General features: G+C 41.1%; 1 protein-coding gene across 1 annotated transcript in view; it reads left to right on the top strand.

Moving 5' to 3' along the window:
- The first annotated feature begins 732 nt into the window (after positions 1-732).
- The window catches only part of ntm (neurotrimin), a 546,008-nt gene continuing 530,210 nt past the window's right edge, over positions 733-16,530 (top strand). Inside the window, exon 1 of the mRNA XM_036143495.1 lies at positions 733-940. Within this exon, the coding sequence (XP_035999388.1) occupies positions 871-940 (70 nt within the window). The 5' untranslated portion in view covers positions 733-870. The remainder of the gene's footprint in view (positions 941-16,530) is intronic.

Raw genomic sequence — 16,530 nt, 5'->3', positions numbered from 1 at the left:
GCCTTGAGACACACATCTGTAGCTGTTGTTTGGTTTCCTTTGCTACCTTGTGACTGGTTCTGTTGTCTTATAATTGTTTACATATAATTTGAGTAAAGTTCAGTAATTGTATTTGGGCTTAAATAGAAAATCATGTGAACATGAAATGCTGCTTAGGTTTACAGATGGTTCAGTTTGAGTGTTCTACATCATGACATAGGATCACACGCTGCAATTACTTTATCTTTGATAAAAATCTCTGAAGGAACTTGTTCATATTTCTGATGAACACCTGTGAAGACTAATAGACAGTATGTGCTGTTGATATAAATCTCTCTCGCTCTCTCTCTCTGGCTTTTGGTTCTAATGGTAAGATTCTTAAACTGTTAAATGTACATTTATCAAAATCTATTACTAAGGTTTTGATCAACTTATCTTGGGGTACAAGAACACAGGGTAAAACTTTTTATAACCAGCCAAAAAAAAAAAATGCGAGCTTGTTACAAAAAGGCCAATAATGGCTAAATAACATCAGCAGCACCTCCAGGAAAAGTGACCGTTATTAGGACCACTTCACCTAATTGAATCAAATTAGACCCGGAGGTGTGTTTATTGGCGCTTCAAAATAAAAGCGTCAGGACAACTGTCAGCTCATGTAAAATTGAGGAGCAGCAAGGGTCTCTTATTTGACGGGAACCGGCCGGAAGTGATCGCTGCCTTTGCTGCTAACTTTCCTCCACTCGCTGTCGGATCCCCGCTGGTGAAGGTGGGAATTTGTTCTGCGCAGCATCGGTGGATGTTTTCCAGCCAGCCCGGAGAATTGGGAGAACTGGACTTTTGTGGATTTTCGCAGATCGCTGACTAATTTCCGATTGGACCCCAGCAGGATCGATGAGCATCATGAAGAATGTGATGTACTGGGCTGTGCTGGTCGGTATGGCCATCACGTTGATGGAGCAAGGTAAATTTTGCAACACTTCTTTACGCTTATGTGTGGGCTGGTTGCTGCTAATTAGTCAGATACTTTGCTGATGTGTCGGACGGGTTTTGCTCCTTTCTGACCGCATCATGACTGCTGGCGGAGCTTCTACTTAGTAAAGCGATCGGTGAGATGCATTTTAGCGTTTCTGTCTGCAAGTATTTCTACACGAGTTATGTTGAGCTGCATCATATGACTGTTTCTTCGGTGAAAGTTTAATCGTGTCCGGATAACCTTGAGTAGTCAAGTTGTTCTTAGTTTTCTGTTTGCTTGCTTGCTTTATGTTCACATGTTCAATTGTACATCAGTAATGAGTGTCAAAGAGAGAGTGTGCAGCGTGCAGCCAGTCATTGTGATCCACCTGCACGGTGCGACTGTTGTTGTTTCTTTGCTGCTAAGTTGATTAGGTATTAGTTCTTTAATCCACATCGACAGCGTGGTCAGGTCACGCAAGTTAAGCCGTGTATTCTCCTCTGGCAGCCTTGCTCTCTGAGGGGGGAACCTGTCTAACCTGGTCTACACCTGGCATTAAACAGTCCGTTCAGGTATCAGACTGAGGGGCTGGCATGCAACTCTGACTGAAATAATCAAAGCGGTTTATCAACTCTGATCTAAATGTTTTGAATTTATCTCTCTTTACTTTCCAGCTCCATTGTCAGTGTTATTTAGTAATTCATCTTTGTCCTTCCATAATTACCTTTGGAAAATAAATAGAATGAGTTAAATACACCAGTGAATTAATAAGCCACTGAAATAATGAAATCAATAAAAGAAAAAGAAATGTTAGGCAGAAAGCGAACATTTTGTCCTCAAAGCTAATGCGTTAGAAGCAGGGAAATGGGTTAAGCAACAAGCATTTGAGTTTGAAAAGGGGCAAATTGTGATGGTTAGTAGGGTACCAGAGTAAGGGTCGGGAATCCTCTTGGAACTGTGAATCAGTATGGGCTCTACAAGTCCCCTTCAGAAATCAAAGTAAATAACAAAAAAGTTAATATACACACTTGTTAATTGTACACATTTTAGTTCTTATAAATATATTCTAATATGTTGATAGTGGATGCATTGTTGTTGTACCCTTGATTATTAAAAAAAAGTTAAGTAGGTCCTCTGGATGGGTTTTTATTTGTTGAAACATTTCATCTCTTCTTCAGTCTGAGGAGTTTCAGGTAAACTCAGCCTTATAAGCAGTGCCTCCACCTAGTCAACAAGTTCAACTGTGTCAATCAGAACTGGTTGCCAACATGGGAAAGAGGACCATCAAGCTACTGACCATCAGGTTACTGACCGATTGTTAGTGCTCTGACGGCCACTTGTTCCCAGGGGGCTGAGTCATGCTTGAAATAACAGCATTGTTTGAGGGGAGCAGTTGGACCTGGAGGCCACCACCCCTCTTTGATTTACTTACTACTAAATTATTGTATTCTCCCCAGGTTGGGGTCACGTCTCTTCAAATAATAATTTGGCACTCGGACACTTTGGGAATTTGTGCCAGTCTGCAGTGGTCATGCATCATCAAAAGTTTTCCAGTGAAGGAATGGTGGCTAAGGGTGACAGGGTCATTGAGGCATATGAGGAGGGAAGGCTAGGCCATGTGTACTGAAATAAAGAATGAAGTTCTGGAGCTCAAAATTCAGGAGAACTTAATTCCAGGTCTGAAAGACAGGTGCCATAATACACTGTGCTTACAGGTTGTTTTGTATGGGGCTGCATTGCAGTGGACCAGTTCGGGCCATGTGTGTGAGAACTGTACTGATTTAAGGTCATGGTCTCTAAGATCCCCATATCTCAATCCAGATCAAATCAATCACAAAGCATTATTACAAAGTTATTACACACAGAGTGTGATAACTCTAGTTAGAAGCAGCCGTAGAAATAGTAACATAGCAGTACTCCCAGGTCCCACTTGCAACACTCAACAACACAGAGTAAAGACAAATCACCGCCACAACTGAGGAATTTAAGAATTAAATCAGATGAACAACTCAAATGTAAAGAGCTATTTAACAGAGAACTGCTCTTGTCTAGCATGCAGACACATTTCTGCTTTTCATTTAGATCAATACCTTCAGTAGATAACAAGCTGAACCAAGTACAGAATGGTCCTCTGTTTTAGCCTTTTAAGCTTTAAATCTCTATCTGTCATGGAGCATGTTGGATTTTTGGAATGTTGTGAGCATTTTGGAAAAAAAAACTTTTTCCTGGGGGGTTCCAGTGCATTGTCTTGTGGACTGCTGTGAGACCAGTCAGGCTCACAGAGATATTGATGCCAAAGCCAGTTTAAAATGTGCACTTCTCATACGCACACAACATGGTATAAATAACAAATGACTGCTCACAACAGGAAGGCTGAAATAATATTGTAAATACTGCTCTTACATCTTCTTAAAAGTTACCTAGTTATAATAAGAGAAATCGGTTAAAATTCAAAATTGGAGATTGTAAATTGGCTACAAAATTCCTGAGGAAAGAGCTTTTCCTTATTTCCGTCACATTTTCACTCCCTCACCAACACACAGAATGTAATTTACAGCAAAGTGATATAAGCTATTGGTTTATAAATTTACATGAAAGCATATTTAGAATATAATCACAATTAATTTAATTACAATAATCCAAATTTCTACAGGGTTCAAAGTGTTGTTTTTTGCTGATGAAAAGCTTTTGCAAGTTCAACAAGTGGTAAATGTTAAATAAAAAAACATAAACATTTATATAAACATATAAAATGTGTTAATTCTTGCCTTTAGTGCATCACACATTATGCAGTATCAGGACACAATTTTACATCTGTCAGTTAGGAATGCAGTGAATGAATATTTTAGTAAATGTCAACCCTGTTAACATGCTTTCCAATTTATTGATCAGAATACATTGTAGTACATCTCAGTATTCTGTAGCCAAAGCACCTATACTTATTTTGTTATCCTATAAATGCCTGCACAGGTATGCAGCTTTAATTCAAAATATAAAATACTAAAGACATTCAAGTCTGACCTGGATTATTCTTCTATGCTGACACACTCTTTTTGAAAGAATTAAGGATTTGGTAACTCTTTTGTTTCTTTAAAAAAAGTGATTTAATTTTTTTTGGCATGTAGATGTCTTTAGATTGGGTCAACTCTGACAGCTGAAAAAAATTCTTTATATTACGCCCTGAACAGCCACTCTTCTTCAGTATCTGTTTAGTGTAGAACAGGGGTCGGCAACCTTTACCACTCAAAGAGCCATTTGGACCCGTTTCACACAGTAAAGAAAACACTGGGAGCCATAAAACCCTTTTGAAATTTTAAATTAAACACACACTGCATATAACACATTTTTTTGCGACACAATGGACCGGGAGCAGAACCAACGCATCTTTGCCTTTTTTTTTTTTTTTTTTGGTATAAGTACAAAACTTCTATTGTTTTATGGAAATCATCAACTCTGCTAATGTCAGAGTTTTTATTTTGAATAAAGCTTGGTGCGAGTAAACGCACGTCATGGTTGGATTATTTGATTTTCATCCCATATTAACGGTACTTTCGGAATACTTTTCTTTTAATCCGTAGACATCTGAAAATGCCGCCTTCTCTGCGCTCAGTGTGTATATTTCGCTCTGCAGCCACCCAGCAAGCATTAATTCTTCTTCTTGAGTTTATTGGCAGTTGGCAAACATCTTTTCAGAGCGCATTACTGCCACCAACTGGTGAGGAGTGTTCGTCAGCCAGCATTGACGACTGCCTGCATGAGGACACAGCTCTGTGACATAATTGTTTTCAACAGCTGAGCCGCATCAAATGCATCAAAGAGCCGCAGGTTGCCGACCCCTGGTGTAGAATAAGCCTGTCAAAGTTTAACTGCTCTTTGTGTTTAGATTTTGAACTAGGGCTGAAAAAGGTAGCCCAAAGCTGTTAAAAACAGTGAAATATCTATTTAAGTACTGAACCAGATACCAGTGTTATCTTGTGAACGTATTTATTTATTCCTCTTCTTAGCACACAGAACAGAAATGGAATTGATTTAGCAGCCGTCATTCTTGAGATACTGTTTTAATTTACCTGAACATGTACCAACAATAACAGACAATTTGTGAATGTGTCATAGTAAATAAACCTTATGAAAAGGGAACAACACATAAGTGATGTGTGAAACAAAGAATTATGGGGTCTATAGCAACATACACTGTAGGTGTCTGACTGCTGAACACCATTCCCATTGATCATTTTTTCAGTTTCTTTTATTTTAAATCTTCATTGATCTTTGAAAAGAAACTACCCGAGGCTGAAATGAATTAATCTGTTCTGTTTCAGTGCACTAAGAGCAAGTTGCGTAAATGAGTGAATTGACATGCCTATAATTATGCACCACATCGCTGAACTTTACCCATGCAGACTTGGCACATGACCTTTATAGATGTTCATTCATTCTAGTGGTACTGCTATGGAAGATGAGCTTTGTTTTACACAGCATTCATTCAGCTTGCTGGCAGAAATTGTATACAATACTGTTCTCACAACATCCTGTCTTCTGTTGTACATTGCAGTTCAAAAAAAACTTTTTGTGGTTCTATACAATATGTGGCAATTCAAATTTCCTATTACAATATAGGGTTGTCACAATACTAACATTTCAAACTTAATATCTATACCCAGGAAAATATTCAATACCATTTTTTATGCTATTAACATGAAAAACACCTCTTTCCAATCTTAACATGGAACATGAATAGAATCACAAATGCTAGTTAAATAAGTGTACAAATAAATGCTAAATAAATAACCCAAATGTAACACATGCCTAGTAGCATGCTAGCCACAGCTAATCACACATTAATGCGGACCAGCAGTTGTGCTAACATCAATAATAAGTTTAAGCTATTAAATTATTAACAAGATCTTTAATTTACTAACTTGTCAGAATTAATCATGAAGACCAGGGTGTTGGTCCGTGAGCAAGTTTGTTGTGCTGCTTGACTTCATTGCCACCGCCTTGAAGGACCTATAAGTAAGATATTTACTGTAAAATCAACCTAAATCATTATAATTTGTCACCTGGGATGAAAGTAATATTCACTATTAACAATCGGTCCTCTCCATCAACATGTCTTAGTCAAGTTTTTCTCCTTTCAAAATTAGAGGTAGAGAGCACAGCATTTGGTATTTTATCTTGGTAAAAAAGCAGCAGCCTGCTAACATGGAAGCCAGTGATAGAAGCAGACCAGAAACAGAACAGAATACATAATATGCCTATCCTGTGTAAGTAAAAATTCTGTGGAATTTCATAGCCGCAGGATCGTTGGATAAATGGCCGGTCTCCGTGAAAGGCATTGTGTATGTGTTGTTACGATTTTAACCACTAGGTGTCATTATTACCCATTGTTCCCACTGATCTCTATTTATTCACTGGATATCCAACTGGCCGAAAACATGAAGTCACTTGCTACCATCTTGGTACTCCCTACTCTCACGGAGTCACACCAAAAACATGCCAACGTGTGTAGTTACTTGCAATATTATTAAAGGCAGAAATGTGTGTGTGTGTGCATACACACGCGGTATATGTAATGTATAGATATACATGTACACCTGAGTGTGTATGGTAGTACGTGAATCTTGTAATAGCATTTGCATTTTCTACAATGAGAACATTTATTAACCATGAGGGCTTTCTTATTATTGGGAGTTTCCATGTGAATTTTTGGACGTTGAAGTATAATAGTGCATTTCTTGTTGTTACTATAAGCAGAAAGCAAAATATGAATTTGATGTTGCCTCTTATTTTGCAAATGTATGTGATTTTGCTAGTGTACAAACTGAAGCTCTGTGGAGTGATTAAACTGGTTAATTAATTTAGCTCTATTGTAAATCTATGTCCGATTTAAAGGCTAATGCACAGACACAGCATAAAAGTATATGGCATCATGCATGCATAATTTGCAAATAGAAAAATACTATAGCATTAACAGACATGTAATTCAGTCTTGATGTAAAATTATGAAATTATATGTAATATGTAATTACCATAACAATGTAATCAATACATGTATATTATATGTACATAATCAATTTAGCACTTATGGCACATCATCAGATAGTGTGTGTGTGTGTGTGTGTGTGTGTGTGTGTGTGTGTGTGTGTGTGTGTGTGTGTGTGTGTGTGCGTGCGCGTGTAATATTCTTAATATCTAAGTACAGTATTATTATGCTCCATTTACACACTCATTTTGTCGTGATGGATTTGTATAATATGTTATATTACATGATTTATAGACTTCATAGAGTTCATACTGAATATGCAATGTGATGTGCCTATTTTTTTTACCATAAATTACAGTAATCTACTGATGCTATGAAACAGCAAGTGTGTGTCAAAGTCATGAATTTATCTTTATTTTAAAAGTCTTAAGCTCCCCTGAAAATGAGAAAATCATCGTTGTTTGATGCTGTAGTGCACGTGTTGTTTACATTCTGATTTGTTGTAACTATGGATTACCGATATTGCGGCTGGTGACGTCATAGCAACGCGTACTACCAACGGGCAATCGGATATCCAGTGAATAAATAGAGATCAATGATTGTTCCTTTAAAGCACACAGGCTTATCAAGATCTTTGAGTTTCCCTTCTCCGTTTATCTCATATGCTAACACAGGGATTCCCAAAGTGTGGCACCATCTGCCACTAGGGGGTTTGCCAGAGGAAAAATGTAATGGCAGTCTGAAAATGTTTTTCCTCATACCATAAAGACGTGTAAATAAAGATTTCCTTTGTAAAAATTAAAATCAAAAACTGTTAATTTAATGAAAAAATAAAAATGTATTAAGTGCTATTGCACACTTACTGTTTCTTTAAGTTAGATTGTTTTGGGTTTATACACTCTAAAAAAGAATGTGCTGGCTTAACATAAAAAAATGTATGTAACAATTTGCGTAGATGTTTTTTAAGCTATTTCAACTTAGCCCTAATTGAGTCAGTGCCACAAGATTTATCTGGTTAGGCAAACTCATTTACTTTAGCAAAGGCAATGTGATTTTCTTTGTCCTTTACAAGCTTAATTAAGTTCAACCAACCTAATTTTCTTTGTGTAAAAATGACTCCTTTTAGTTATGGAACCAATTTATTTTCCTATGATTCTACTCAGAAATGTCTACACAAATTGTTACCTTATTTCTTTTTAGTAATATTAACTTATTTATCTATGTCAGAATAAGTTACACATTGAAATTCCAGTTTTATGAACGGTTTATTCAAACAAGGCTACATATCGACATTTTAATAGCACACAAAGCTGTAGCCTCCATAAAAGAAATGCTATAAAACAGCCCAGTAAAACTGTCTCAGAGATACCTAACATTTTGACACTCATTCTGATCAGACTGATATATTTTTTTTGCATTACAGAAAGTGCATTATTTTGAACTATAGGTGCACTATACTATAGGTGAACTATAGCTGAACTCTAAATAAAAGACTGCACTTTGAACATTACACCTTCTGTATAGTTATGTTACTCAACATAACATTGTAAAAAACAGTGCAACATTTTCCTCTTTAATTTGAGGATGGTCTAACTCATTCTTTCTAGTACAACTGTTTATTTTTTAGTGACATTACCTTGGGACTAGCTTTCAGATCATCCAGCTCAAGGAGGATCTTTTGAAATACTTCAAAAGTATTTTTTAGTCCTTTTGGGTAGCTGAGGTTGAGTGCGTATATCAGCCCCATGAGCAAGGCACAGACTCTGGGAATATCCACATCTGTTAGGACCTCTATTCCCTCTATGACAACCTTTGCATGTGCTGGATCAGAGCCACCTCGTGTTGTGACAATCTTCATCAGTAGGTCCGTACAATCCCCGTCTCGATCCTAGTAGGTCAGAATTATTATGAATGTTCAAAGGGTTTGTAGTAGGTTGGAAAATGCAACATATATTTACTATGTTATTTTTAAATCTTATGTATAAAATAACCACAGGAAAACAAAATATCTCTATGTGAAGTATAGTGGTGTCTGATTTACCTCCTATTTGAAGAGTTGCTCCTCCTTTTCCTTAAGGTACACCATTAAGCCACGGATGGCAGCCTTTCTCCGTGTCTCCACAGAATTGTCCTGTGAATAGGAAAAACAATGTAGAAGTCCTCTAGAAAAATGGATTGTTGCTTATCCCTCATGGGATCGCGAGGGGTGCTGGTGCCTATATCCAGCTGTCAATGGTCGAGAGGCAGGGTTCACCCTGGACAGGACAAACAACCATTCACACACACACTCATACCTAAGGACAATTTAGAGACACCAATTAACCTAACAGTCATGTTTTTGGACTGTGGGAGGAAGCCGGAGTACCCGGAGAGAACCCACACATGCACAGGGAGAACATGCAAACTCCATGCAGAAAGACCCAGGGTTGGATTTGAACCCAGAACCTTCATGCTGCAAGGCAACAACGCTACTCACTGCACAACTAACCTTTGAGGTTATTAAAAATTTTAACTGAGTTTACCACCCCCAAAAGAAGGTTTCATCATATTAGAGCCTTACCAGATAATGCTGTATCAAATTTAAAGAGTCTGTCCCCATTTTAAATTCCTCTGTATCATAGAAATGTCCAGGAGATGGTAGCAATGTTATTTCTTCCCATTCACAAATTGATGCATTTGTAGCCGGTTTCACTTCCTCACTGCGTTTTACAATAGACAATGTAGCCCCCTTGAAAAAGGAGATTATTCACAGGAAGCTGGCTCCCTGGTTTAATTTAGAGCTGTGTTCTTTCAAGCACAACATAAGGAAGTTGGAGAGAAAATGGCTCTGTACACATCTAGAGGAATCCTACCTAATCTGACGGTGACGGTGGTCAGAGGGCCTGGTGGCGCCGGTGTCTGGCAGCCTCGCCTCTGTCAGTCTGCCCCAGGGCAGCTGTAGCTACTAACATAGCTCACCACCGTCAGGGTGTGAATGTGTGTGTGAATGGGTGAATGACTGAACTGCGCTTTGGAGGTTGTCAAGACTAGTTAAAGCACTATACAAGTACAAGCCATTTACCATTTAATCTGGAAAAACAGTCTACTGTTGTATAAAAAGACCCTTCACAGAGTTAGAGCCACATGTTTTTTTTTAATCATTAATAGAGAAGAATAAAAATAATCCTAGGTTTCTCTTTAGTACAGATGCCAAAGTTACCCAGAGTCATAGCTCTGTTGATCAATCTATTCCCTTTGCTCTCAGCAGTAATGACTTTATGGGATTCTTCATAAATAAAATTGATTACATTAAAAATAAAATCACAGGCATCCCTCCAAACATGAATATTTCATCCTCAGTAAGTGAAGACCTATATCCATATCTTGAGAAAGTAGTTGCTAATCAACTATGTAAAAACTAACAAAGTAGTGACCTATTTGAAGAGTTTCAGTCAGGCTTCAGAGCTCATAATAGCACCGAAACAGCTCTGGTGAAAGTCACTAATGATATTCTCATGGCCTCAGATAATGGACTGGTGTCTGTAGTTGTTCTGTTAGATCTCAGTGCTGCATTTTTTACAGTTGATCACAATATTCTCCTAGAAGTACTTGAACATACTGTAAGGTTTAAGGGGAAATCATTAAGATGGTTTAAATCTTATCTGCCTGACAGATTCCAGTTTGTTCATGTTAATAATAAATCTTCAAACTCTATGGTTATTATAATTATGTGATCAGTTCTTGATTTTGGATGCCACAACTTGATCTCTTGAAATGAAAGATCTCCACAGTTTTGGCAACACAACCCTCAGTAACATCCTTGAGAAATATGAGGCCAACATGTCTGTTCACAGAGACTCCACTTTAAGAGAGTGGATGTGTTTAAAGCAACCTGGAAAGCGTTTGGCAACCTCTTCTCTGCATGACCTGGTGAATGTAGTAGTGAAGACAAGCAATCCTGACAGTTACTCCAACATTCAGAAGGTCCTTATCATGTCCTTTACACTGCCCTTGAGCAGTGCTGAATGTGAAAGAGGATTCTCACATTTGAATATCATAAAAAACAAATACATATCCTGCGTATCTCACTCTCATCTCTTATCTCTAATGCACATCCTTTTTTCCACATTCATCACAGACCTTTGACCCAAAAATACAGCTGGAAACTTATGGATGCAAACAGTTAATTGCAGGTTAAAGCAGGGAGAAAGGACGAGGCCTGGTGCATCCACATCCTCTTCTGTTTGTGAAATGGTTAAAGACAGTGACAAAGAAAGTGAGGATGAGGATGAAGATATTCTGTATGGTAACAGATGTTTTTGTGCTTTGAAATAGTAACTATGGGAAGAGATTAAAAAGCTGTAATTTAATTTAGTGTTAGAAAAGCAGATATTTGCTCATTTCGTTTTAAGATCTTGAAGTATAGTCATGTTATAAGAAAATGATCAAGCTTTTTACAGTTTGGCTTCATATACAGTCAAAGTACAAATTAAAATTAAAGTACATGTTACATAATCCCTCTTTTTTGTTCCTTCTGTGAAGTGGGTCAAGGAAAAATGTATTTAAAAATGTGAGCACCAATTAACAACCCTAAGTTCTCCCCCGGGAACAAGACTAAAAATCTTATGTGCACCCCTGGCTATAAGATTCTTACAATATGATAATCTGAAGAAAAAAAAACCCTACAAAGTATCATGGTATTAACCAGGGCTGTCACGATAAAAAGATTTCAAACTGAAGACCAATACTAAGAAAAATACGAGATACTTAAAAATATTCAGAGTAATATATACTTTCTCACCCCTATACGCTTTGCTGTAAATTACTGTAAATGAAAAAAATCACAATAAAGCATTTGAATTGAAGGATGAACATATAAAGAGTTTAAGATTGATGAAAAAACATTGTGCCGAAGGAGATAATGACAGATTTTCGAATATTTAGAAAAAACATAATCTGAATTTCTGCTCATTCTGTCTGTTCTTAAACTCAGAGAAACACAGAAATTTGATCAAATGGTCAGCTTCCAAAAACACATTTATGTCATGGTGCAGCCTTGCCTGCTGCACCATGGACATTTCAGGGCGCTCTCAGCCTCCCGTACAGCTCCAGATTCCATGCTCCACTAATCAACTACACCTGTCAGCCACTAATCAAGCCAGGACTCTTTCCACCTGTCATCACTATTTAAACCTTCCTCAGTTAGCTCTTCCCTGTCGGACCGTACTGTTACCTCCGTGTTCCACTGCTCATCGCTGCTTACCTTGTCCTGTTCTTGTCCAGCCTGAGTTTACCGTCTGCCTGCTGTTATCCTGGTCCTGCTCTCACTCCAGCCCTGCAAGTATTCATCCAGTCGTGCTGCTTATCCTGCTGTGGTTCTGGTTTCCTATCTCCTTTCTGCTGTGCTGCTGGTCTTGCCACCTCCATGCTCCGGTTCCATCTTGTTTGCCAGCTCTAGCCATTAACTGCCTCCTGCTCCAGCCTGGAATGGACTCTGGTCATCATCATCCACCATTCATCCTCTTCAATAAACTCACTTAAAATTTAACTCTGAGTGTGGTATGTTCGGGTTCAGGTTACAAAACATGACAGAACGGTCCGACCACAAGAACCCGACACCCACACAGAACTTCTGTGCAGGAGCTGGCAGGATAGATCTCAAACCGCTTCCAGACAACAGCGCAGTGGAGCAGGTTCTACAGAGAAACGCGGAGCATCTGATTGAGCAACTCCGGGAACTTTTGGCCCAGGTCGCCACACTCAGTCCACCTTGGAGGCAGGTGGACGCGTTGGTTCAGACTCGCAACCTGCTGAAGGGCAAGGCGGAGCTCCTCCCTCTCCTCAAAGCAACGGGGCTGATGGAGGAGTTAGAAAGGAGCGCGAAGGCTGCATTTGCCCGGCTCTATGGCAGGTCGCTTCCACCCAGCCTGTCCACCTCGGCTGCTGCTTCCTGCGCTGATGCCTCCTCCACGTCACCTGCCGATCCTGCCGTTTTTGCTGCTAAGCCCACCATGCTCCCGGTCGCAGATCCAGTCTCAGCTCCTCTCGCTGATACCGCTGCTGCTCCCTCCATTTTTGCCGTTTCTACCTCTGCTGCACCGGTCGATCCTGCTGCTGCTGCTGAGGCCGAGCCCACCAGATCCTCCGTTGTCTTGTCACCATCAGCTGCCAACCCCTCTGTACCACGCTCCTCCCGACATAGATGCAGGGATCGCCGGCACCGGATCTCTACCACAGCGCTCCCTGAGGCTCAGCCTGACGTTGCCATTGCGACAGCACCTACTGGGTCCGATGTCACCTCTTTCCCCCTGGTGAGTTGGTCAGGGGTGGTTGCTGTGGCTGCCCAGGAGAATCTGGCCAGAGCGCCCCAAATCCACGAGACCCAGCTATGGGACTTCTTTTATGAAGACAGAGATGACCTACTCCCTAATCAACTCACCTATGCCTCCGATGCCAAGAACCCTGTTTCTCCGCCGCCGGCTTCAGCCAAAGACTCTGTACCTGCTCAGTTTGCGGCCAAAAACTCAGTTCCTGCTCAGACCACAGCAAAAGACTCAGTTTCCATTCCGCAGTCCGGCGTGGGTGAAGTGCACGCCAGCCCGGCGTCCGACGTGGGTCCAGAGCACGCCAGCCCGGCGTCCGACGTGGGTCCAGAGCACGCCAAGCCGTTGTCCGACGTGGGTCCAGAGCACGCCAGCCCGGCGTCCGACGTGGGTCTCGAGCACGCTAGTCCGGCCTACGACGCAGTGACCCAGGAGGGCTCACTGTCTGCCTGTGAAACGAGGACCCAGGAGGGTCCACCGCCTACAATCAAGGCAGGGACCCAGGAGGGTCCGCTGTCCGCCGTTGATGCGGGGACCCAGGAGGGTCCGCTACCTGCCAGTGACATGGGGACCAAGGGGGGTCCGCTGTTTCTTGTAGCCTGTAGCCAGGCGTTTCCTGTAGCCTGTAGCCAGTCGTTTCCTGTAGCCTTTAGCCAGGTGTTTCTTGTAGCTTGTAGCCAGGCGTTTCTTGTAGCTTGTAGCCAGGCATCTCCTGAAGCACGTAGCCAAGCGTTTCCAGTTTCCTGTATTCCGGCGCTGCCTGTGGCCTCTGTGGCCTGTAGTCCTGTGGCCTCTGTGGCCTGTAGCCCTGTGACCTCTGAAGCCTGTAGTCCTATGTCCTGTGGCCTGGCGCCGCCCTTAGTCGGTAGCCCCGTGTCTTCCAGGGTCTTCTTCCAACGCTGACCACACCTGACTTTGCAGCTTCGTCGGGGTCGCCCACCACGACGCCCGAATCTGATGCTGTCTCGTCGGGGTCACCCACCACGATGCCCGCGTCTTGCTCTGCCTCGTCGTGGTCGCCCACCACGACGCCCATGTCTTGCTCTACCTTGTCGGGGTCGCCCACCACGATGCCGTTGGTTTTAGTTTCCTTAGTTTTTGTTTTTGCCTCCTAGTTCCCCTGTTATTCCTTGTCCCTGTAGTTCACCTATGTTTTTTAGCCCTGTAGTTCCAGTCCTAGCTCTGTAGTTCCTGTCTTGGCCCTGTAGTTCTTGTATTAGCACTGTAGTCCCTGTCAAGTTTTGTAGTTTTGGTCTTAGTTCTGTATTTGTTTTTCTAAGTTTTTGTTTTTATCCCCTTAGTGTCTATGTGTCTGGGTTCCTGCGTTAGGACGGATTCCGGCGCCCTTTAGGTCCCTACGCTCTACTTCCCCTAGTTTCCCTGTTGTGCTAGTTCTCCTGAATCCTCCTAGTTTCTCTGTTTCCCTGGTGTTTAGATTTTTCTGTTTTTCTGGCGTGTTAGTACGTCCTCTAGTTCCCCCGGCGTCTCCTAGGTTTTTGCCTGCCAGCGTAGTGTAGAAGTTTTCTTGTTTGCCTACGTTTTCTCTTTATTTTTGGTTCGCCCTGGTTGGGTAGTTTTGGTTTTGACTCTGGCCCTCCATCCTAGCCTCCCACCACCCACCCTGGGTGGGTTAGGGTTAGGGTCGTTTTTTGTTGTGTTTCTTTTGGCCGTCTGGAGCCGGCCTTAGGGGGGGGGGGGAGTGATGTCATGGTGCAGCCTTGCCTGCTGCACCATGGACATTTCAGGGCACTCTCAGCCTCCCATACAGCTCCAGATTCCATGCTCCACTAATCACCTACACCTGTCAGCCACTAATTAAGCCAGGACCTTTTCCACCTGTCATCACTATTTAAACCTTCCTCAGTTAGCTCTTCCCTGTCGGACCATACTGTTACCTCTGTGTTCCACTGCTCATCGCTGCTTACCTTGTCCAGCCTGAGTTTACCGTCTGCCTGCTGTTATCCTGGTCCTGCTCTTACTCCAGCCCTGCAAGTATTCATCCAGTCGTGCTGCTTATCCTGCTGTGGTTCTGGTTTCCTATCTCCTTTCTGCTGTGCTGCTGGTCTTGCCACCTTCGTGCTCCGGTTCCATCTTATTTGCCAGCTCTAGCCATTAACTGCCTCCTGCTCCAGCCTGGTTTGGACTCTGATCGTCATCATCCACCATTCATCCTCTGCAATAAACTCACTTAAAATTTAAATTTTGAGTGTGGTGTGTTAGGGTTCAGGTTACAAAACATGACAATTTATTTATCTTGACTATGATGAAAGGTTTTCAAACATTTGATTAAAATTGATTATATAAATACATTCCTGCTTTCATTAACGTATTCTGTTTTACTGCATCCAGCCCTTCATTCCACTTATGGAAAAACTATTTTCATTTAGTCTGCTAAAATTAATAAATAAAACATTTTACAACAGAGTCTTCTATTCTCTACAGTATATACATGGAACTGCCCTTGCCTACCTCAGCGAGTTAAACACCCCACACACTACCTCACGAAACCTCAGCTCCACCACCTTCTCATTCTGTCTTCACCAACCAAGGACCAAACTCTCCTCTAAGGGAGACAGGGCCTTCCAGGCAATTGCCCCTCGGCTCTGGAATGCCCTCCAAGAGACCCTGAGACCCAAAAAGTGGAGGTCTTTATAAAAGGCCTTAAGACATTTGTGTTAAAAGAAGCCTTTTAGAAACCTTACCATGGTTTTATTTGTGTTATTTGGTTAATGGTGATTATAAAATGCTGTTTTTAATTTTTGGTGTAATCCCAGGGCTTGTTTTTAATAATAATAATAATAATTTAACTTTATTTATCTCACAATGGAGAAATTCACTTCTGCATCTTAAAGTCTAACTCTTGGACTGAATGTATTTTAACGCAGATGCATTCAAATAGTCACCAGAGTAAAGAAATTTATATTATATGGAAATTATGTGCGGCGTTCGGAAGTAATCTGGATAAAACTTGCTGTATAAGCGAAAGAGCCCGAACATTCCTCAGTTGGGCTGCTCCGGAATGTGACGTCACAAACAGAACTAGTACAGCGCATCCTGCTGCTAACACCATGACTTTCGCTTTATCCCATTTCTTTCGAACCTTTTGATCTATTGGCCAAGTATGTAGCGCTAGACCGCGGTGAAGTTGGCTTGACTTCACCACGGTATATATATATATACCACGGTGAATATATATATATATATATATATATATATATATATATATATATATAGCTACGTTCACTCTCTTCCAATCACGTCCACCTCCCAACCGCTCCCTTCCAAGTACACCTCGCTGCCGCCTGCGGAACGGG

This window comes from Fundulus heteroclitus, chromosome 11, assembly GCF_011125445.2.
Source record: "Fundulus heteroclitus isolate FHET01 chromosome 11, MU-UCD_Fhet_4.1, whole genome shotgun sequence".
NCBI classification, from domain to species: Eukaryota; Metazoa; Chordata; class Actinopteri; order Cyprinodontiformes; family Fundulidae; genus Fundulus; species Fundulus heteroclitus.
Note: the sequence above shows the minus strand (reverse complement) of the source record. Positions and strands in the feature narration are given on the sequence as shown.